The following is a 23,293-nucleotide window of genomic DNA, read 5'->3' as shown; positions in this document are numbered from 1 at the left end:
TGTGTATGTGGACACATTTATATCAGATTTTTCATCAGTGGGAAAACTCACAGGAGAAAACGCATTTCTCCATTATTGGGTGAGCTTGTCGTGACTAGTAGTCAAGCGCATAGCCATTTAAAACACAATTACGCTGAAATGCTCAACACTGACATCTTGTGGTGGGAATGTCAACGCACTGACATTCCGACAAGCGTCGAGACGGTGTTCGGCAAACTATCAGTAAACATTTTTGATATATTATCTTAGGAAATATAAAAGTTCGGCTTCAAATGCGTTTAAATTTTAGTCGTGGTTTTTAGAACAAATCAAAGTTATGTTTTAGAAACGACAGAGCAGACGTCTTTTCTTTCTACCGAAACACACAAGTCAGGCGAAACGGAAAAAAAACGTTCTTTGAAACCCTTTATTGTCAATGAATACAAAAAAATATTTTTTGAAGCCAGATAAATAGTATACATACGCCATTATCCATTACTGCTGTAGGTTCATAGCCATTTAATTTAGGGTAAAAGCGAACAATATGAGAACAGCTGTTTCTTTCCACTCCAGTAAAATGCTTCATACTAGATAGTGTTCACCATAGATATATATTTGAATATCTTAATTACAAAGATTTAAAAAAACTCAAGAACTTCCATTCAAAGTGGCTTACTGAGAAATGGGACAATGGATACCACCTCTGACGCATACGTGAAGCATACAGTAACCCAGAGATGGATGCATCTCCTTATCCAACAGTCCAAATGCATCTTGATGCATGCTTATGGGATGCACATACACACGCATGTACATATATTTATATTATATATACGCACGTATACGCTCACACACGAACTGTAGCATTTGAAACACTGAAACATCTTGTAGGGAATGACGTTAGTTTATCTTCCGGGAAATTTACTATTTGGAGTAGGATGGTACGTGAGAGGAGTATGACATCACTGGGAAACCTATTAGGATCTAATTAGGACATGAGAAATCGGATTCAGCTCGTCTCTCAAAGGAATACATTAGAGGCTACGTGGAGCAGACGCTGTATGGACTACAGACTAAGGCACTAAAACTACACAGGTCAGACAAGCAGTGAGCATGGAGGTGGGGGGCAGGGGCGGAATAACCCAGTGTCATGATGGCAAGCAGTGTCGTGCGACTTAATACATAAAGAAAATGGACTAAAGTGAACATAAATATGAGTGGAGAAAAACGATGGCTGAAAACAGAATGTAACATTAATTATGTGCAGTGTTTAAAAAAGTACGAATATCAGTGCATTCTAGTGTCAGCGTTGGTGAATGAAAGTGGCGCCGTCCGTCCGCTTTGCCCTGAATCCACACCTGCTCAACGAGACAGGGGAACGACCTGCTCTCACTCTGTCCGCTTGCTAAAGAGGGGTTTCTTACACTACAGACACTCACGGATGAGCATATTCCTAACAATCAATTTAAACGGGCCAAAAAGGCACTACCACAGGAAGATTTTTTTTTAACCTAAAGCAAAGCCAAGCCAGTGTTTTTCATGGGCCTTCTTAGTGTCTCAACTATTAAATTCACCCCAAAACACACTTATTATAGATCCGGTTGTTCTGCTTGTGGAACTTGCCCACAAAAAAAAAAGCTTTTAGTGTAACTGACGCAGCAAAACACTGAAAACCTGACATCGAAACAGGAAGAATGTATAGGCTATATTAAACTACTGGAGCCACACAGAGGAGCTTCAGATTTAAGAAGAACCAAGCAGACATCAGCTAACGGACCGCAGGTCCCGCAGCTTCCAGGAAGTCGGATCTATATCTAGATTGACTTCGGTTTCACTTCTGCTGGTCCCGCGTACGGTCTTCAGGAAGTCTAGTGGTCATTATGGAAACGCAGCATGGTTACAATGCGGTAGTCATTGCACTTTTACTGTCAACCACAGGCGACAAGCTTACGTGTTTAACAGCAAATATTCTGTACATTTTTGCCTCCTATATATTTGGCTTTGATACCTATCTAATAGTGAGGGGTGAAAGTGTGATATGTTCCGTCCTACGTGTACTGAGAAGGCATGCAGGGCATCCAGAGGGAGGGGGGGGGGAGCGGATTCAGGACGTAGATTCTACAACCAGACTCCATCCCGCTCCGGAATGTTTCAGCCCCTTCAAACTGTATTGCATTAGTTAGTGTGTTTAGGAGATAGCTTCAAAAGGATGCGTGGCTCGATGCATACTAACGGACTGCACGCGGACTGCGATCTGTGATGGTAACGTACTGCCCGAATGGGACACACACGTGGTGCAAGCACTGCCATTGCGATCTGCATGATGTACTGCAAACGGCGGCAAGAGTTACACAAAAAAACTGCCCCTTCAAAAAAAAAAAAAAAAAAATCTATTTCCACAATAAAACACATCCAAAAGACTGAAAGTTACAGGTAGATTATCTTAAAGATGATGACCTTCTTTAGGTAGAGCACAGACATTGCATTTGCCATCTACATTCTTAAAGAAAACAAAGGATAGTTAAAGATGGCTTTCACCTGATGCCTCAAAAATTAAATTCTCATGTCACAGCAGATAATACAGCCAGGAACTATCTGAGCCCCAGAAACGAAAGAGGGCATCTCTACAGGTTATCCACACTGGGGTCAGATTGAGTGAGTAGGTCCCACTTTTACATTCACACTGCCCATCCTGTAAATAACTGTGTGTAGCTTTACAACTGCACCAGCAAAAATTCCTTTCTCCTGAAATTATCCAAATCGAGCTGTGTGTGTGTGCGCGTGCAAGTGTGTGTGTCATTCAGGTACTCATTCGGCCTTATTCCCATCTCTGCTTTCTGATGGGGTAGAAGCATGTCTAGGTGCTTTTAAAGGGCGCAGGGACTTCTGTGCAGCAGGAGTTATGGGTTCAGACCAAATGAATATCTGAAGAGAAGCAGCTTCAGCAGAAAGGGACACCGTTGTGACAGAGATGGGGAGTCTGTGGCACTCTCCTGGGTTTATACACATGCACGCATACACGCGCAGCTCTATTGGTCCGTGATGGGAAGGGGGCGGGGCTGGGAAGGGGGTGGGGCTGGTCAGTTCTCATCCTCCCGCAGCTCACTGGGAAGGAACTTGTACTGCTGCTGTCGGATCTGGGCCAGCTTCTTCCGGGCCTCCTCCAGCTCACGCTCCTTCCTCAGCATCTCCTCCTGGGCAGCGATGATCTGCGTGCGGGGAGGAGTTGCGCTCCCTGTTAGCCAGTGTCACGCTCTGCGTGCGAGGAGGTCCCAGATCTACCCGAGCACAGGGCTGACCCGTCCGACACACATGGCACAGTACATGGGGATAATTACACACACACACATACACACACAGGAACAGGAAGTGCGCAAACACCAAAGCCGTCCGTCTCCACGGAACGGCAAACCAAAGGGGCTGACGATCAGCCATCCTGACACAGCTGCAAGCAGAGGTGTCTGATACCGGTGTTTAGGGCTGGGGGGGGGGGTCCTCTAATGAATGGGTAGGAAGAGGATTCATACAACAAAGGCCTATTTCCTGAGCTGACTGTCAATGGCAAATGGTGGATGAAGGCAGGCCTGCGGAAGGCCCATAGAGAACAACGCAGTGCAGTACAGGAAGTAACCCAGGGCAACCGGGACGAGGCTACCAGGTGCTCAGACCAAACCCAAAGGCAGAGGGATGACAGATGCAGGGAGGCGGGAACAAGGCGTCACCTACGTTTCCACCCCATCGGAAATTTGGATGCAGATTAAAGGAGTAATGAGGCCTTTGATCAAAAAGGAATTTGAGGAATTAGTTTCAAAGGACTGGGAATGACTGATAACAGAGACATTCCTTGAGTCCCGTCTGAGAAAACACCCACTGGATCATGAAGGAATTTCATCTGCGAAGGGCTGGACAGCCATGTGACGCGATTGGCCAGACCATCGGCTAAGCACGGCCTCCGAAGCCAAGCCTCACCTGAGCGATTCCTCCCACAAATTTGGTCTTCACCACCACACTGTCGTCGTCTGCCTTGTCGAAGGCTGCCTTCTGTGCCGCCCGCACCAGGTTATCGGACGCCCGCTTCACGGCATTCCCGGCAGCCTTCGGGAGACAGAGTGGGCAGTCACCACTGCAACCAATCAACGGTGTCGCCCACTGGCAAATGGGAGGTGCCTGGGTGTGGAGATACCTGCAGCCTCCGCATGGCCTCCGAGTCCTGGTCAGCCTTGACCTTGCAGGCCACCAGAAGCTGGGCGGTGGAGGCAGCGACCTGCTTGGCTGAGGAGATGAGCTTCTCCTCGCTGGCGTGGCCCTGCACCGAGGCATTGGCTGCCTCACACAGGTTACTGGTGGCAGCAGCTACCATGCGGGCCTTCAGGAGGAAGCAGGAGATGGGAGGAGCCATTAAACCCAAGAAGGGGCAACATTTACTGTTATAACCCACCCACCCATGTCCAAGGGCTAAACGATGAAACTCACAGCAGAAATGAGGCCTTGAGACCACTGACCATCGTCCACGGCGTTAGCAGGGATGGAGCCCACCTGAAAAACAGCACAGTCACCAAGGAGACCGCGTTCCACACCTCAGCATTGCCCAACTTTCTTCGGTGCCCAGACTCACCTTGCCCTGCGCCACCAGCTCTCTCTGTGCGGCAGACGCCGATTTCACCAGGGCGCTGGTCGCTGCGGCGATGGATTTTGCTGCCTCCAAGATCTGCTCCTCGAAGTCCAGGGATTCGTCTGCTTGCTGAGAGTGAAATGAGTCCATCAGGCCCAGCAAAGTTAACAAGATCCAGTCAGAAGGGAAAGGCATGCAACTTAGGAGCAAATTAAACTGCGGAAGCTGAACGATACCTATTACTGCTCAGATGGTCTCAAATGCCAGCCACCATACATAAAAATAGACTGAACAATCGCGATCCGCATTATATGTCACAAAAATACAGACTGAACAAACGCGATCCGCATTATATGTCACAAAAATAGACTGAACAAACGCGATCCGCATTATATGTCACAAAAATACAGACTGAACAAACGCGATCCGCATTATATGTCACAAAAATACAGACTGAATAAACGCGATCCGCATTATGTGTCACAAAAATGCAGATTGAACAAAACGCGAACTGCATTAGAAACACAGAGACTGAGCAAACGACAACAGTCATTAGCACAAAAATACAGACTGGACAAATTCCAACTGCATTATATATCACAAAAATACAGACTGAACAAACGCCAACCGCATTATGAGTCACAAAAATAGACTGGCCAAATGCCAACAGTCATATCAGAAAAACACAGACTGATCAAAGCACTGGAATGCAAACAGAGTGTGTAGTGTGGTGGCCACCACTGGTGGTGCCATGAGGACCCCCAGACACGTGAGGAGGACTCAGAGGAACCAGCCGTGAGGCGCACAGCCTGATCTTCCTCCTCTCTGCTTACAGCCACTGGACTTTGCCTCGCTACTGGCTCAAGCGTGCTGGATGAATGCTTGCGTCCCCGTCCCCCCACGTACCATGCCATGCTGACTACATTTCAAAGCCTAGGGGTCTTATAGACTCAACTGGTAACACTAAATTAATTTATCAAACTATTTTTAAAACTTCAAAACTCATTTACATTTATAAATGCATGCAAGAATGTTTAAAAGCCTTTGTCAGTAGGGAATGAAAAATGAGACTCATAAATATTAAATTTTGCCAAAAATCATATTTAAAAAAATCATAATCTAGGGACATACATATAAAACCCTACAGATTTCCCCATATGATTAACCACCACTATTAGAAGGATTTTAATTATAAGCAAACAATCCTTCTGATATTCCGCAAGAACTAGGCCTACATCAATTCAGTAGACATGCCCCCCCACACACAAACACACACAAACACACACACACACACACACACACACACACACACACACACAGAAGACTCCACAACGGTGACATTGTGTGGTGGAGACTGGGAACTGCAGCTTTATACAAAGGGAGTTCAGGTTTATGTCCGTTTGGCTGCCCGTCCTCAGGTCGAGTGCAACGCGATACACAGAAATCCTTGATTTTGATGTGTAAAACACGCTAAAGAACATCTGACAACTAAAGCAATGACTCCCCAAGCCAAAAAAAGCAAAATTAAGAGTCAACACAGAAAAGGCAAGAACATCTAAGCATTCCTGAATCACCTCAGGACAACAGAGGAGCACACAGAAAGCACGTGTCTGGAGACAGGGCGGGACACTGTAGGAATATGTTTGATATATAGTTGGACTGAATAACAACCTAATATATCAAACATATCAGACAGAGCCCTGCAGAGCAGGATTCCAGCTTTAAAACCGGGGGACAGAACAACAGCAGGTCAGGCAGTGACCACTTAGACAGGGGCACACAGGACGCGGGGGGGGGGGGAGAAACGCAGGGGGAGGGTGGAGCCTCTCCACGCTGCCCAGCAGACAATCGGACAAGACCAGAAGACCACCCGACCTGACCTGGTTCAGACGAGTGCAATTGCAACACCTGTGTGTTTGATTGACATAACAATAGTAATCAGGGGAAGCAGAAACCTGCACCACGAAAATGACGACCCGACTACGCCTGGGAATGATGGGAAGTACAGAGTGCTCATCTCCCAGGTCCAGGCACACAGACCGTGCTTATCTGCGGTCCCGAGGACGCTCGTTGGAAACGAAGCCAACATCAGGCAAACAGAGACTCCTCCGAACACACGTCTGCTCTAATATTCAACACCATCACCAAGCACCCCCACCCGCCAAAGATACAGAGGGTGCACAATATTTAAAGCAGGCTGCAGAAAGTTCACCTCAGCCCTGAAGGCATTCAGAGTATTTCAAGAAGAATGCAGGATGAGAAGGCCGGCAGAGCGGGACATGTGTGGCTTGTGATTAATCCAGCTGGCTCTGTTCAAAGACAGCAGGGGCCACGGGGCCACAACATGGGCTCCGGCCGACCCGGCACGGGGGGGGAGCACAACCGCGAGCAGGCAAAGTGCTGAGTATGGAAAACGGCACGACACTGGGTGACTGGCAGAGAGGTCAGCCGCACACTCGGCCCATACAGGTTCATACAGTATTTTTTGATTGCGGTCAGAGATTTTATTTTATTTTTTTAATCAAAATGAGTTTCCCCTTTCGGGGACCAAAACAAATGGTCCCCATAATGCCAAAAAATAAACATAAAAAAAAACAGATTGATCACATTGTGAGGAAATCTGGTCCTCAAGATGTAATTATAGAAACGTGCACACGCACCATACACAGCCTTACACACGCTGTGCGTGCACACTGCTCACACACACGCCACAGGGAGGGGCCCATACCTTGGGCTTCGCTCGGGGCTTCAGCTGCTCCAGCTTCTTAGCTGCCGCCTCGATGGAAGCCGCCGCCCCCAGCAGCTCCGTCTCCGCAATGATGGTGGGGTCCTCGGGGTCCACCCACTCTGTGCCTGAAAGGCCACCGCAGCCCCGTCAGGTACGGGGGTGTCGTGACCTCGCCCCATGTGGCCCCCAGATGGCCCCCCCCACCATATGGCCCGAATGCAACTGTAGTCAATGCTGCTCTGTGGTCAATGGCTGGACCCCGACGCTGAGTGAAAGCGTGCAGTGGCTACGCACGGCATGCTACTGCGTTTAGCTGTGTAGGAGCCACACACTGCGAAAACGGCATGGGTTTTATACAGGCATTTTACAGTGTCGCCATGACGATGTCGAGTGCTGAAGGCCTGGGGAGATGAGCTGATGAAAGCATGAAAAACTCTTGCCCGCCTCGTCTATGGGAGGCGACAAAGAGTGTGTGGTCAACTTACCCCCGTCTGAGGCAAGAGAGAAAGACAAAGGCTGTTACCTTGGTGACGGGGAGTCCCCGTCTCTCGAGCACCGGGGGTCACATGATTAGCGTACTGCCCAAGGCGGGTTTGAAAGTTCAGACACGCTGTCCAGGGCCATTATTTATGCGGTGTGTAATGCTGACATGTAAAACCAGAGCGAGGACATCGCCGCGTTTACACCCCCACGCCTGACACCCAGTTACAGCCCATCATTAACACCAAGTTTACAGCCCCCATCATTAACACCAAGTTTACAGCCCTATCATTAACACAGAGTTTACATTCCTTTGGTTAACCCTGATTTTACACCCGTGACCGTCTCCGTTTATACCTCGCCTGCCCCCCCCAGTCCCCAAGGCTGCGTGGCCCCCTCACCTTTCATCACCTCCGCCGTCTGGATGAGCTCTGTGACTGCGCCGGCCACACGCTTGGAGAACGCGGGCAGCTGCTGCTTCTGCTCCGGGATGGGCTTCTGGAGAACCTGCTCACACACACACGCACGATCTGAGCCCCCACCCTGCCCCACGGCCTGGATCGCAGAGCCCGCTTGCCCCCTGTCTTACCAGCAGCACTTGCTCCAGCAGCTCAATGTATCCCAGAGTGCACTCTGTGCCGAACGCCAAGGCCTTGGCCCGTACATCGTCGGCCACCTCCGGGTGGAAAGCCGCTTGCTGGTGGGGGGGGGATTTATACTTTACAGCGAGCAGGGGAATCAGCCTACCCATCAACAGCCCCATCAGACAAAGAGACAAACATTCAGCTCACAGAGGTGTGTACAGAGTGGCCAAGTCCAGCCGGGATGCATGGCAACCCTGCGGCCCCCGCCTTCCTAATGACAGGGCGTGAAGAGCTGCGCTAACAAACAGCTACGCCAGGCCAAACTAAACGCTGACCGAGCACTATTGAAATCTCTGCACTGGGCCATTCAGGCACCAGGAGGCTTGTGACAAATGGCTGGAGGAAAAGGCAAAGCAGGCGAGTTCCTCTACTGGGTTCGTAATGCGGACTGTTCTCGAAGTATGGGGGCCGGAAAGCCGTACATCCCCAAGCTGGCTGAAGGACCGGACACGTCGAGAGCAGGACAAACGGCAAGGTAACAGCGCCCTGGTTTGGCCGGAGCCAGCGGCTGGGTGGGCACCTTGCAGGTGCTGAGCATGTCGGAGATGGCTTTGCGGCTCATGTTCGCCGTGGAGATCACGTCCTCCTGGCGCGCCGAGTTGCCGGCGGCTACTGCTTTGGCTGTTGCCGTGGTGATACCCTTGGTCATGCGGATGAACTCCTCCGGAGTGGTCGACCTCTCGGGGATGTCCTTGGATTGGAAGACCTGCAAACATCAGTGATGTCAGAGACCCAAACGTTTAGCTACCTAACTGAACACGTGTTCCGGGAACAAACAGAAGACCTCAAATTCAGGACCGAACCTCCAGGCCAGAGTCACAAATATCACCAGCTCCAGCCGTTTATGTTCTCGGACCAATGTTAACAAATGTTACAGTCAAAGCCACTGATTTAGATTAATGGCTAAAATAAACAGTCGCTCTAGCAGCTGCAGCTAAGCTGGGATTTAATGTGGGCAGCTGTGAGATCAGACAGTAGGCAGCAGGGGGCGCCAATGCACCGTCAGCTCCTGCTTGATGCACTCGATGGTGGCTTCCAGGGCCCGCGTCCCCCGGGTGGCCTCGTCCTCTACCGCCTTCACGGTCTTCAGTAGAGACGTCACATTGGTCACCATCACCTGTGAAAGGAACAGCAGACAGGCTGGGCATCACTGACCGTAAACTGATCCGAGAGACGCGGTGGAGATCACAGTGCGTGTCTCCATGCAAGGCAGAAGTTAGACCGCCATCCTTAAAGACGTGAGGCCTTTAACTCCCCAATGACTGTGCAGGATTTGTCTTGTGACCTATGACATTCAGTCACATCGAAGCTCAGGGCAGTTCCACCTCCAGCTGCCATGTTTCTGATGGGAAACTGGGTGCAAGTCACAGCACACGCGAGTCATGGCCCCCGCTTCCCCTGCGACTGAGCTCTCCTCAGCGGTGTTCAGCTGGATGCCGTCACTGTCAGCACTGGCGAGAAGCAGTAAACAGAACCTGGCCCCCTCCCCCCAGAACCGGCAATCTGCCAGAAACGACATTAATACCACCGGGTCAGGGGTTTGACGGAACAGGCGATGCCTGGTCTTCAACTTAAGCTAAATAAAGGAAGCTATGCCAAGGAAATTTGTTTTATTTTAGTACCCGGGGGGGGACCCCTTGCCTGTCACCCATGTGGGAGACCTGAGGTATTAAGCTGTCTTTTGCTGTCCTTATAAAGCCATTATTTCGGTAATGCTTGCCTGAAGGAGAATAAAAATCATAGCGCAAGGAGGCTGCAGTTGTAGCAGGAGGAGGAGGATGGCGAGCTTCTCATACACACAGCATCGCTGTTCAGCTAGAAGCATAGGCAGCTTCATTGGACGCCAGAGTATGGGCGAGTCAGAGGCACGGGCACCTCTGTGGATGCCCAAATACGGGCGAGTCAGAGGCACGGGCACCTCTGTGGACACCTGAGTGCGGGCGAGTCAGAGGCATGGGCACCTCTGTGGATGCCCAAATACGGGCGAGTCAGAGGCACGGGCACCTCTGTGGATGCCCAAATACGGGCGAGTCAGAGGCACGGGCACCTCTGTGGATGCCCAAATACGGGCGAGTCAGAGGCACGGGCACCTCTGTGGACACCTGAGTGCGGGCGAGTCAGAGGCACGGGCACCTCTGTGGATGCCCAAATACAGGCGAGTCAGAGGCATGGGCACCTCTGTGGATGTCAGTCAGAGGTAGAGTGTAACTGAACCAGAGGCACAGGCAGTGCCATGGACGTCTGTATGTGGCCAAGGCAGAGGTACGGGTCAGAGGTACTCTGTGAAAACCAAGTGTGGGCGAGTGAGAGGCACGGGTAGCTCTGTGGATGCCCAAATATGGGCGAGTGAGAGGCACGGGTAGCTCTGTGGATGCCCAAATATGGGCGAGTCAGAGGTACGGGTAGCTCTGTGGATGCCCAAATATGGGCGAGTCAGAGGTACGGGTAGCTCTGTGGATGCCCAAATATGGGCGAGTCAGAGGCACGGGTAGCTCTGTGGATGCCCAAATATGGGCGAGTCAGAGGTACGGGTAGCTCTGTGGATGCCCAAATATGGGCGAGTCAGAGGTACGGGTAACTCTGTGGATGCCCAAATATGGGCGAGTCAGAGGCACGGGTAGCTCTGTGGATGCCCAAATATGGGCGAGTCAGAGGTACGGGTAACTCTGTGGATGCCCAAATATGGGCGAGTCAGAGGTACGGATAGCTCTGTGGATGCCCAAATATGGGTGAGTCAGAGGCACGGGTAGCTCTGTGGATGCCCAAATATGGGCGAGTCAGAGGTACGGGTAGCTCTGTGGATGCCCAAATATGGGCGAGTCAGAGGTACGGGTAACTCTGTGGATGCCCAAATATGGGCGAGTCAGAGGCACGGGTAGCTCTGTGGATGCCCAAATATGGGCGAGTCAGAGGTACGGGTAACTCTGTGGATGCCCAAATATGGGCGAGTCAGAGGTACGGATAGCTCTGTGGATGCCCAAATATGGGTGAGTCAGAGGCACGGGTAGCTCTGTGGATGCCCAAATATGGGCGAGTCAGAGGTACGGGTAGCTCTGTGGATGCCTGAAAAGGGCCTGTCTGCCCGGGGCCCCACCTTGGCGGCGCTCTTCAGCTGGTACATAGACGGGTCATCAGCAGACTTCCCTGCAGCGCATTTTGTAGCCCCTATCAGATCAGCCAGGGCCTTGGCCACGTCCTTCACCGCATTGATGAGCACCACCTAGAGGTTGGAGGACCATTACAATCAGGCAAACACTGCGTACAGCGCAACCACTCAAATTATTTCACACTCCCGAATGGCTACCTGTGTTTCCGGGTCATCAGAGCCGATGCTGGCGGCGCCCAGCTTGACCACGTCTGTGAGCTGGGTGATGGTGTTGGCGGAGGACTGGGCAGCCTGTGCCAGCCTCTCCTGGCTGGATGCCGCCCCAGACACCAGCATCTTGGTGTCCTCCACCAGAGCCTTGGCCGTTTTCAAGATGTTCTCCCTGTGCAGAGACCAGATCACAGGTGACATGGTGATTAGCGTACCCGCACTCTAACGAGGGCAACGGCCTGATCCCGTCTGAGCAGCAATAACCTGAAAACAATCTCAAACACGTGTCTGGTCGCTGTTTATGTTTATACACAAACTGTACATCGGAGTCAGGAGAATATGCAGATGGTGGTCAGTAAAAGCAAAGGGCGAGATGAACTTCCTTCAGATGACCCTGAATGCCTGACCTACTGTGAAGAGCTGTGTTAAATACACAGAATCCCTGGACGGGATCTAAAAGGGATTTTTCAACTGAATTGAGTTGTCTCTGCTTGAGCTTTCTCTGCTTTTCCATCCAAGAATTCCTCTGCACATGTGGAACAATTCGTCCCTCCGGGCCAGGCATCTGGCCCCCCCAGTGCAGACCGTAGTCCGTCGGCGTTCCTCGCCTCACCTGTGGTCGGCGAAGGACTCGTCGTTTTCCGCATTTAGCGTGCCGGCTGAGGCGAACATGATAGTGGTGTCCAGGTCAGCGATGATGCCGGAGACGGCGCTGCCGGCCGTGATGCACGCCTGGGTGCCTTTGTTTCCCGCCTGCAGAGCTGACAGTACCAAGGAGACCTGTGGGGTAGGCAGGGGGGGCGGAGCCAGTGATCCGGATCACATGGTTACCGGAAAAAAACAGCGTCACTCGCACGCACTGGCAGCGTCACCCACAGAAGACATCTGCACGGGCAGCATCTCCGTGCCGGTAATTACGGCGTCATGCAGTCGTGAATGAGCAGGGGCTGCTGAGATAAGGAGCGAGAGATGCGGCACAGTGGAGAGCGAGGGGCCTGCTGTCAGTCCTTCACAAGCCACTTAATGAAAAACACCTTTAAATGAGTCCCGGGCTTCGGAGCTCTTTACATATACACCCGCAAATTACACAAGGCCGCAACAAACCTCAAACTGAATCGAGTGAATCGGCGGAACCGAGTGGGGAAAATAGAAACCAGTCAGGATAGTGGCAGCGATCACGACTGGAAAACCCATCCGAGAGGTGCAGTCACGCGGTGGACAGCGCCCCCGAGTGGCTGGCCCGCATCACAGCATTTTCGGGTAAACAACCGAAGGAAGACTACACAGGTAAACGGGACACTGTCTATGAATGTCGCTGATGGACTCACATCCCATACCTCAGAGGCAAGACCATGCCGCAGTGTTCACCACAAAAAAAATAAAATTATGCAGTAAAATGTGGTCAGCAAATCAACAAAGTATACTGCTGGGAGCGATCGCCGTGTCTGCGGCCCCCACCTTCTCGGTGACGGCGCGGGCACTCTCGATGAGCTCCTTCTTGCTGAAGCTGTCCGTGGGGCTCAGCTGTAGGGCCCCAGCCTTCTGCACCAGCAGGATGCAGCCGTGGCCCAGCTCCTGCACCCGCGTCCGGATCTGGAAGCCGATCTGCGGGCACAGCAGTCGGTCACATGACTTTATATGCCTTTAACAAAGCTCCACTATATTACGTAAAAATGAACATATGACAAACACAAAGCTTAAATACAGAGGCTAGCTGTCTTTCACATATTGGTATTCTTTAATCAGACTGGCTAATAGCACAGGCATGTCATTCGGGCCCAGGTTCGCAGATAGAGGATGCAGCTCACGGGGGCCGCAGGCAGGGGGCAATCTTGAGCTGCTCGGTCTCTCTCTCTTACCTCCTCCGGTTCTGCGGTGGCGGCTGCCAGGCGCCCCTGCAGGGCCAACTGGCTGTAGTCGGCTGTCACCTGCGAGGCCAGCCCCCCCAGCTCCTCCGGGCTGGTCACCGACTTGGTCATCTGCGGCGGGGGCGAGGGGGGGCACAGATTGCCATGGTTACTGAGCTCAAGAATGGGTGTGGCGAACTTTCACGACGGCTCAGTGTTTCACCCACCATCTCCTGGGCTGTGACGGCGACGGCCTTGGAGAACTTCACCATGGTGGTCTGGTAATCCACGAAGGAGCCCTCGGGCTCTGGGGGGGTGCCTTCATCCAGCTGGGGGAGTAAGGAGTTAGCGTTAGGCGCGAACATTAGCACAAGGCAACTGTGGGCAAGAGGGGGCGATGAGTGTCCTATCCAGCAAAGGGGGCCCTCAAGGACCTTACAGAGGGGGCTTCCATCTTAGCGAGGTCAGTGAAGTTACTATGTGGACAGTGCCCCCCCGCCCCCCCCCCCCGACTCACCCTGCCCATGGCCTCGGCGATAGACTCCACCATGCCTCCCACCATGCCCACTTCACTAGCGGCTTCGTTCAGCGTCACCATGATGTCGTCAACAGCCTCCTTCATCAGCTGGGCTGCCTCGGCGATGGCGTCGTGGGTGTGCGCCGCCTGGGGGAGGGGGGATCATCATCCTCATTATCATCATCCTCATCATCATCCTCATCATCATCAAAAAGGCTACGCGGTCGATTGGGGCAGACCTTGGGGTTGCCTCCGCCCTCCTTAGCAGCGTATAGCATCTGCAGGGCCGACTCAGCCAGAGTCTTCGTCTGGTCCATGATGGTCATCTGCTGCTGGTGATCAAGGATCTTGGAGGCAACCCCCACAGACGCCACGATGAGCGGCTCGAAGTAGCTGGCCAGCCGGGTGACCTGCGTAGGGCGAGACACGCGGCCGGGTCAGGCTCGGACCGCAGCGTCATGCTGTAACCGGCGTGTTGTGTGTGCGCACCTTGTGGCCCAGCTGGGCGGCCTCCCCCCTCGCCGCTGTGGAGATGGGGTCGATGAGGTGTCCGATCTCCTGCACGGCGGACGTCAGCTGCTCCTGCAGGGCCTGTGGAGGCGGTACAGACCGTGAAAGTGCCACATGGAAGCCGCCAGGGATTGCAGGAGACACTATCCCAGAGGGAATTAGGCCGGAGAAAACCGGGACACCAGAAACGAGGCCGTCAGACTGAATTCAGGCCTCAAAAAGGCACAAACCGGCAGGTTCCTGAAGCGTGGGGGCCTTAACGATGAAGAAATGGGTTAGTACTATGTTAAAGATGTGTGCTGCTGAGTCATGGGGGTGGGGGTCGTGCAGGCCAGGGGTGCATACAGGGGGGCTGCCACAGGGGCACAGGCTGAGCTGAAAGCTAATTGGCCCACAGTGTGAACCTTCCCATCACCTACCGATTCAAAAAATACTATTGGCTAATGAAACAGTAGGCCCCTCTGCTGAAATTATGGCCTCTCTTCTGTCCCCCAGCTTAAAAAAAGATCCTAAAATCTCCCCTGGCACAGGCAGAGTGATGAGCTGGCAGCGTAGTGATTACCTCCAGGGAGATGTCATCACGGCTGGGGAGGCTCTGGTTGACGGCAGCCAGGGACGCCTGCTCAATGTCCCGGATGCACTTGTTGATGTTGTCGATGGAGGAGTCACACTCCCTCTGCCCCGGAGCTTTATCCCTGGGGGGTGGGGAGGGGGACAGAGCAACATGGTGTGTCCGCTGTCAAGGGGGGGCCCGGGAAACCGGGGGCACCCCGCTCCAGCAGCCAAGTCACCCCTCGAAGATTTGAGCGCCGTTACAGCCCAAGTACCAACACAAGGATCCTCCCTGTTACTTACAGGGGAATTCCACTAAAACGATAAAAGGGCCTTCAGATAATCCCCAGATGTCGTCCTGGGCATCCAGAAACTAATTATATTACATGCTGCATGAACAGAGCACTTTGCATTCTGCACAGGGAAAAAAAAAACTCATTCTCCAATAACATGGGCAAAGGTTTCTGTTCCACTTTGCAAAGGGTCTAATCGAGGCCCAATCGTTTTTTTCAGTCGGTGACAGAGATCGACATCAGCCCTGACAGCAGGCTTTATACCAATAGGTTCCCCCCCGAATATCATTCCAATATTTTTATTTACATTACAAGACCATAGAACAAAACTGGCAGCTTCCAGCTCAGATTCCCTGGCCAGGAAGAATACGATCATTTTACTGCTTAGAAAAACTCGAGGCTGGCCACTTGGTGCAAATCCGTAATAAAGTTACTGTAATGTAACACAATGACCCATTTTTAGAAGAATTTCATGTTGAGGCTGGGGGCACCACAAAATAAAATGTGGAACAGTCTTGCATGTTGTTCTGGCTCTGAGTAACGACTATTTTAGCGGAAAGGAGAGCATTTTCAACATGAGGCTCATTTATTTATTTATTTTTTAAAAAAGACATTTGTATATTATGGAGTGAAGAAAGATCTGAAGATGATGATGTCAGAAGCCATGAACGAGGGAGCATAGAGAAGCTGCCAAAGTCAGTGCCGGGGGACGAACCTGATGGCTGTGATGAGGCTCTTGATGGAGTCCGAGACGGTGCGCGAGTGGCTGGCCAAGATGGACCAGGTGGGCGGGTCCTTTGGGTTGATGACCAATGAGCGAGCAGTCTTGAGGAGCTCAGTGGAGCTGTCCAGCATGGCACGAGCGGATTGGATGATGGGCTCCTGAGCCGCCGAGCCCTGCACGTCGGGAAGACATGGTCATCAGCCAACTGCTAACCACACCTCCAGGGGACGCCACTGAAACACGGGACCGGACTCCAGCTTGGGTTTCTGGGTATTACTGAAAAATTCCTGACTGGGATCAAAAGGGTCTCTGTACGTGATTCATATTTTTCTTAAACAATTCATGCTTTGCAGCCTTCGGGCTCCAAGCTTAAGTCCTTAAATACTAAGCCACCTGATTAATATCTACCAGGGGATGTCAGCAGATTAATATAATCACTCAAAACAAGACATAGAACTCATGCAGAATAAACTACTGAGGTCACCACCCTCTAATGCTATGACCATGGATGGTCTGCTTCTCCTTTTGAGTTTGGTTAAGAAGCTCAGGGTTACACCAACTGCACCGAAGCAGAGAGATGAGTGTAAATTTGATCCCATTCGCTTTAAGGAAGTCATCTTGAAAGAAAAACACCTTCAGATACCGGAGGTGATCGGCAGCTGTGACTGGCCAAGGATTCAGGTCATGATGGAGCTCAGTACCTCGCTGCTGATCTGCGCGGGGATGCTGGCGAATTCCGGGTTTGAGGCAAACGTGGTGAGATTCTCCACGGCCTGGATGAGGGGCGCCGTGGCCACGCGGCACTTGTCCCGGTTCTCCTCGGAGAAGTCACCGTCCAGGGCCTGCAGGGGGCGACAGCGAGTGGTACCACCTTCAGCCAATAATACTGGGGGTAAATCTAAATCCCATTCCACACCAGCAGCAGATGTTTCATGGGGAGTGGAGGAGACGGTGCACCTTGATGGTCTTGACGAGGTTGGCCGTGCTGTTGGCGACCTCCTTGGCTGACTGGACGAAGTGCCTCTTGGCCACGGGGTTGGCCGTCTTAGACGAGGCCAGGCGGCAGGCGTTGCAGAGCGCTGACGTGTGTTTGGCGACGATGGTGGCTGCAGACAGCACCTGGTGGTGAATGAGACCTTCAGAGAATGTTTACTGGGGGGGGATGGGGGGGGGTGGTCGCGGGGGACGACAAGGGGGTAGGGCAGTTCAATCTCAGGTCCTCCCAATGACCCAGGATGCGCTGACCTGGGACGGGCTGCTGGCTGGGTCCACTAGGTTCTGACAGGCCATCTGAATGGCCTGATTGGCTCGAGCGAACTGGATGGGGTCCACCAAGCCCTGGTGGCCTGACTGGCTGTTTGGGTCAGACACACCGACCAAGTAAGAGGCCTACAGAGGAGAGGAGGAGGAGGAGGAGGAGGAGGAGGAGAAACACCACTCAGCAAGATCTGAACGAACATGATAACTGAAACACATAAGCCGCATAAAATTAACCACATTTTGAACAGTGTGGGGTGGGATGGCATCTGATATCCCTCCAACAGGGGGCGCCACATGGCAGGAGCCCCGCTGGCCTCACCTGTCCTCCAGCCTCAGTCAGGCCGCATAAGGCTTTGGAGGCCACGCCCACGCACTCCCCAAAAGCTGGCACGTCTCCCGTCTTGCAGTTTTGAGAAATGCCCGCCATAGACTCCCCGAGGACCTGGGAGGGAGCGAAGGAGATGATCACACGTGTGCCCCACCCAGCTGGAAAGCCTGCGTCCTCACAGGTGCCCCCTACCTTTGAGTTCTCCATGACGCTCTCGATGCAGTCGAAGTAGGAGAGGTCGCTGACCGGCTCGCTGGGGTTGTCCAGCATGCCCCTCACCGCCTGCGCGCACCACCAGATGGGGCAGAGAGTAAATAAAAGTCACGGGTTCGAGGCTGAAGGTTCCCTTAGCAAGGGGCCCTTGTCACCTCTCCATATTTAAACCAGCGAATCTACACAAGGCTGATTGTGTCAGGATGCACTATCCAGCTAAAATATGGAACTACACAGATAGATACAGTCTCACACACACAGACCCAGAGATACACACACACATTCATGGTAGGTGGCCGCCACTCTCTTCTTGGCAAAGGCCCAAGAAGAGGAAGAATGTTGCCTTTTAAATGAAACCGAGTAGCTCTCTCCAATACAGGGGCCCTCTGGGCTAAGCAGCATTATTTAAAGAAGCTAACAGCCCCCACAGAGCACTGATGTGGAGCCACAAAGATGGGGGTGTGGGAGGAAGCAGGGCTGACATAACCAGCATTTGTAGCACAAACAGGGACCATGCCTCACCTGCAGAGAGCTCCAAGCGATCACGTCTCACACACAAAACTAATAGTTACCAGTTCACCTGAAATGAAAACTATAGATCCCGAAAAAAGCTCAGATTAAGACAAATTAAGATATTTCTCTAGAATAACAGAACTGTCACGTAGGTGCCTGGTTTCCTGGACGACAGGACAACAGGAGAGCGAATAGCTGGGTGGCCATCTCCATAAGCGGCACGGACGCAGCCGTACCTCGAGCTCACGCAGGGCGTTGTCGCACTCCTTCTGCCCCGGGGCCTGCTGGGTACACAGCGTGATCAGCTGATTGATGCTCTCAGTCACGGCTCTGAAATGGGTGGAAAAGCGGCGGCAGTCAGACATGGGGCCCGGGATCCAACGTGCGGCAATGTCAGGGTTAGGGTTCCGTGACAGTCACGGCGTGTGTCCAATCTGCGACTGACCCGGGTGGAAATGAGCTGTCGGGGGGGGGGCAGCTACAAGCAGGATGCTCACAAGTGAGCGACACATCACGTTTAATACATGACAGACTGGATTAAGTCCACAAGAAGACCGAGGAACCACAGACTGACAAACAGACAGAAGTTCCCAGTCAGAGACACTCATTTTCCTTCGGCACTTCAAGAGCACCGCCTGCAAACGGCATCACCGTTGCGATCTCGCTCCCCCATCCCACCTTGCGGCGGCGGCCAGGAGATTCTTGGCATTGGCGGCGCCGGGATCCACCGAGAGGGACTTGGCGGCCAGGAGCAGCTTGCTGGAGGCCATGGAAATGCTCTTCAGGTTCCCGATGACTTGGAACTGGTCTTCCTTGCACTAAAAAAGGCAGAATGCAACAGCAGGGCAGAAACAAAGAAGTTATTTTCACACTTGTTGGGGAGCTTGTTGCTTTGTGACGAACACAAACAAGACCCAAGGCCACCCCCCCGATGAATAATGCTCTGGATGAGGGCGGCCATTAGCCTAAATAAACGTTTAATGAATCAAACGCTGATGGAGGCATTTCATAATTTAAGAGCCCAACTATCCATCCATCCATCAACCTGGAACCCAGGCAACATAGGACACATAGCAGGGGTTCACCCTGGACAGGACGTCAGTCTGTTGTAGGGGACACAAACACATTCACCCTATGGGCAATTTTCAGTTGCCAGTTTATCAAACTGCATGTCTTCAAACTGTGGTATAAAACCAGCCAGGTGTAGGGAGGCTTCGAACCCCAGCCATGGAGGTGTGAGGGAGCAGCGCCACCCACAGGACGCACCATTTATCGCGTCACTTAAATGTTTCAATCCGTCCTAAATGTAGACTGACAATATAAACACTACCTCCGGTTCAGACCAGTCTGGCACGCCATGGCAGTAAGAGTGGCGGAGGAGGATGCAGTGGTACCTGAGTGTGTCCTGCCATCTCGATGCCGGCGTCCAGGAACTCGTCGAAATCCTCGCTGAATTTGCCGGACGCCACGGCCAGCTGGCTGCTGGTGCCGCGGGACGAGTGGACGACCTCCCCGGCCGAGTGGTTGAGGTCGGCCGCAGTTTGGTTCAGGTCGCTCTGGGCTTCCTGGAAGGACTTGGTGGTGGGGGGAAGCTGGAGGTGGCACAGGCGGCACGCAGTCAGAACCGGCAGTGGCCGCGGTGCTGTGAGCGTGTTGCTACATTGTCAGAAGAATACGTACCGATTTGTACTTCTGAGGGTAGAAGTACTTTTCACTGGGCCTGCCAATTATACCCTAGCTGTAGGTTAATGTACCTTTTAGTATAATGGTACAGAAATGGACTCTGAGGAACATTATAGCACCACTGGGGGTACATTAATGTTGTTTGTACCTTAAGCAATAAAGTTGTACCAGGGTTGTATCGTTTTTTTCTGACAGTGTAGAGAGACAATGTGGGGACTGTTCAGATTAGCGACACGAGGACAGGAGCTCTCACACTGTCCACCAGGAGCCTCTTGCTGGCCTCGCCGATGCTCTTCAGCGCCATGTCCACGTCCTTCTGGCCCGGCAGACAGTTGACGCAGTTATTCAGGGAGTGGGACACGGCCTTGGCCACCTGAGAACAGGGACACCGGCACACGCGCTGAGGATGGGAACCCGCATTTATGGTTCCACACTCACACCACCGATGGCCAGGCTAAATGCGATTCACTGTTCACCACAAAAACAAATATCAAGTATCAAAGTGAGAAAGGTATCTGGAAGGTGATGTTACTCGTGAGCAGCGTGACATATAGGGATGTGCAGATTGTTTAATTTTTAAAAGTGAACGTGTGCACGAGCCTTGTAAATGCTGTGCGATGATGCAGTGGATGCCGTATATTGAAAATTGGTGCATTTTCCTTCACTTGCTACTGCACTGTAACTTGCAGCACTGGGTCATACAGGTTGCAACGCTAAACCTGGACAAACCGCTGATTTTTGAAAAGCCGCCCGGACTCCCAGACAGGGACACCAAAAGAGGACGCGACCTGGGAAACCCGGACACACGGTAACACAGCACCAGGCTGAATTAAAGCTCATTGGTTATATCTGATTTAGCCTCGTTTTAGCGCCGTTATGCTAACAAAGCGTGTAACTTGAGCGGTTATGGAAGTTTATTAGCAAAATATTTTGGCTATTCTTCCATATTCTGAAAGCAAAGATGTTTTGCATGCACACGGAAATCTAAACGAGCATCTACAGATGGACTGCAGTGACAGAGGGTGACAGGGGCCCCACATGGACCCAGCGAAAGGGAGATGAATGAAGCGGCCAGAATGCACGACCCTTACGGAACCTGCCGGAAACGCGGCAGTGGCCATTATCCTCAGCAGCACCGCAGTCTGCAGTTTAATTGCATGCGTCACTAACTAGCTGCTGGCTTTCTTTTTAAATAAATGACCAAAATGGAATGGATTACTTTTATAATTTAACACATCTGTTTGCAGAAGATGGAGTTGTTTTGTTCCCTTAACATTCAACGGCGGCCTTGTGGATGAGGGTTTGAATGAAAGCAGCACACGGGTCTGTCTGTGAGAAAATGTCCTCACTGTTCCCCTGGCAAACCTTCCAGAAAGAGCCCCAGTATCACCTGATTCACTGCCCTGAAAGATACAGGCATGTGGTAGAATTTTTTTTTCCTTAACATGGATATTTTGTTCTCTAATATCGGCGCTTAGGAAAAATGTGACACTGGAGAATTCTCCTTTTTGTGGGGAGTAGTTGCAATGGTGATTACCTGGATTTAGTGATAATTAAAAACTGTTGGACGACCCATAGAATCTTCAACTCAAGGCCAGTAACTAAAATTTTGAAACAGCAATTCAGCCTTACTATGACTATAGGACATGAGTTCAAGCATCAGAGAGAAAGTTTCATTATCAAAACGAAAGAAACTGTTACAATAAGCATGCTATCTTTAATAATCTAGTCCGATGGGGTTACTTCATAAAGTACAGAAAGGTAACCGTGGTAACCATACAGTAAGGTTGCCATGGTTACTGAGTCAGCACGGGGCCCGGTTCCTCACCTGTGCCAGCCTCTGTTGGCTCTCGGCGTCCCCTGGGGAGACCAGGGCCTGCTTGGCCTCATGAATCAGCATGGCGGAGCCCTCCATTACATCGCGGGCCGAGTCCAACATGGCCGCTGCGGACTGGGGATCCATGGTGGAGGCGGCGACACCGCGGGCGGCTTGGGCCAGCGTCTTCAGGGCCTGAGCGGTCTCCCTGGCTGCCACACCTGGACGGACAGCGGTGGCATGTGTGACATTCAAAGTACACTCCAATGCAGGCTGCGAGTATTACTGGATATATAAATACATACATAAATGTAGAGTATAAATAGCAGTTTCGGCAATAACTGGACCCAGACAATAAAAATGCCTGTCACCCCTTACAAGCTAAGTACCGCTCCGAGGAAATGATTCAGACGATTACTTTGGCCTGAGAAAATGACAGCGGCCATATTTCTGTGAGCTATTATATCAAGACAAACAAATGCTAGACGTACGAGACGTGCTAAATCAAAATAAAAGATCGGCGGCATTCGGGTTTAACCGAGATTTAGGAAGCCGGAACGCAAGTCTGGCGAACGGAAAGGTGGGAGGGAGCTCTGACTGATCCCAGGTCAGCGAGCCGCGGGATCATTCAGGATAACGGGATGGATCACGACGCACAACTGGCGTTGCTGTTCCACAGATATGGAGATTCATGTGGTGGAAAGGTCACTGTGGGATTCAGAGATAGAACCTTCCCCGACCATGTTCACGGTGATGTACAGCGCCCCCCCTGGGCTGCCCACGGTCGCTGCTCTACCTGTGTAATGCTCGTTGCCCTGGGCGGCACAGGTGAGAAGCTGGGCCATGGAGGAGCCCACAGCCTTGGAGGTGCTTCCGAGATCCTGGGCACACTTCTCAAGCTGAGCGAGAAGGACGCCGCCTCGTTAATGCATGTGACACTTAGCAGTCAGTCAGAGGCTTTCAACTCCTCTTAACCCAGTCCCTCCAAATGAAGAGCTCAGAGCAGGGATGGGGGGCACGTTTATTCCCCCTACAAGGGCTCTGTAGACCCCACAGCGGGTGGCAGACCCCCCTGCCTTACACTCAAAATCATTTACAGCCACAGCGACAAAGAATTATTAGACATGGCTGAAATGGGGCCGTTAAATGATTTACATGCTGTAGCGGCTATATGGCTAATTAACTGTCAGGGAGACGCGCGCTGACCGATTCTCCAGGGAGGGGTTTCAGCTCGGCATCCACGGCGGCCATCTTGGCATCCTGGAGCTCGTTTTTCAG

General features: G+C 52.0%; 1 protein-coding gene across 3 annotated transcripts in view; it reads right to left on the bottom strand.

Moving 5' to 3' along the window:
- Window positions 1-392: 392 nt before the first annotated feature.
- Window positions 393-23,293, bottom strand: part of tln2b (talin 2b) — a 78,582-nt gene continuing 55,681 nt past the window's right edge. For all 3 annotated transcript variants that reach the window (XM_072718169.1, XM_072718170.1, XM_072718171.1), the window contains 33 exons: window positions 23,222-23,293; window positions 22,812-22,914; window positions 22,028-22,236; window positions 20,453-20,572; window positions 19,911-20,108; window positions 19,195-19,334; window positions 18,753-18,846; window positions 17,983-18,072; window positions 17,782-17,904; window positions 17,448-17,591; window positions 17,160-17,321; window positions 16,904-17,044; window positions 16,194-16,375; window positions 15,196-15,328; window positions 14,613-14,714; window positions 14,363-14,533; window positions 14,124-14,270; window positions 13,834-13,935; window positions 13,619-13,738; window positions 13,218-13,364; window positions 12,373-12,539; window positions 11,748-11,931; window positions 11,538-11,663; window positions 9,444-9,560; window positions 8,964-9,149; window positions 8,389-8,496; window positions 8,201-8,306; window positions 7,320-7,444; window positions 4,595-4,720; window positions 4,453-4,515; window positions 4,163-4,345; window positions 3,949-4,074; window positions 393-3,188 (listed from right to left, as the gene is read on the bottom strand). The exon at window positions 23,222-23,293 is cut by the window's right edge and continues 57 nt beyond it. In XM_072718169.1, coding sequence (XP_072574270.1) covers window positions 3,060-3,188; window positions 3,949-4,074; window positions 4,163-4,345; window positions 4,453-4,515; window positions 4,595-4,720; window positions 7,320-7,444; window positions 8,201-8,306; window positions 8,389-8,496; window positions 8,964-9,149; window positions 9,444-9,560; window positions 11,538-11,663; window positions 11,748-11,931; window positions 12,373-12,539; window positions 13,218-13,364; window positions 13,619-13,738; window positions 13,834-13,935; window positions 14,124-14,270; window positions 14,363-14,533; window positions 14,613-14,714; window positions 15,196-15,328; window positions 16,194-16,375; window positions 16,904-17,044; window positions 17,160-17,321; window positions 17,448-17,591; window positions 17,782-17,904; window positions 17,983-18,072; window positions 18,753-18,846; window positions 19,195-19,334; window positions 19,911-20,108; window positions 20,453-20,572; window positions 22,028-22,236; window positions 22,812-22,914; window positions 23,222-23,293 — 4,446 coding nt within the window. In that variant the 3' untranslated portion in view covers window positions 393-3,059. The remainder of the gene's footprint in view (window positions 3,189-3,948; window positions 4,075-4,162; window positions 4,346-4,452; window positions 4,516-4,594; window positions 4,721-7,319; window positions 7,445-8,200; window positions 8,307-8,388; window positions 8,497-8,963; window positions 9,150-9,443; window positions 9,561-11,537; window positions 11,664-11,747; window positions 11,932-12,372; window positions 12,540-13,217; window positions 13,365-13,618; window positions 13,739-13,833; window positions 13,936-14,123; window positions 14,271-14,362; window positions 14,534-14,612; window positions 14,715-15,195; window positions 15,329-16,193; window positions 16,376-16,903; window positions 17,045-17,159; window positions 17,322-17,447; window positions 17,592-17,781; window positions 17,905-17,982; window positions 18,073-18,752; window positions 18,847-19,194; window positions 19,335-19,910; window positions 20,109-20,452; window positions 20,573-22,027; window positions 22,237-22,811; window positions 22,915-23,221) is intronic.

Source organism: Paramormyrops kingsleyae, chromosome 11 (genome assembly GCF_048594095.1).
Source record: "Paramormyrops kingsleyae isolate MSU_618 chromosome 11, PKINGS_0.4, whole genome shotgun sequence".
Lineage (NCBI taxonomy): Eukaryota > Metazoa > Chordata > Actinopteri > Osteoglossiformes > Mormyridae > Paramormyrops > Paramormyrops kingsleyae.
Note: the sequence above shows the minus strand (reverse complement) of the source record. Positions and strands in the feature narration are given on the sequence as shown.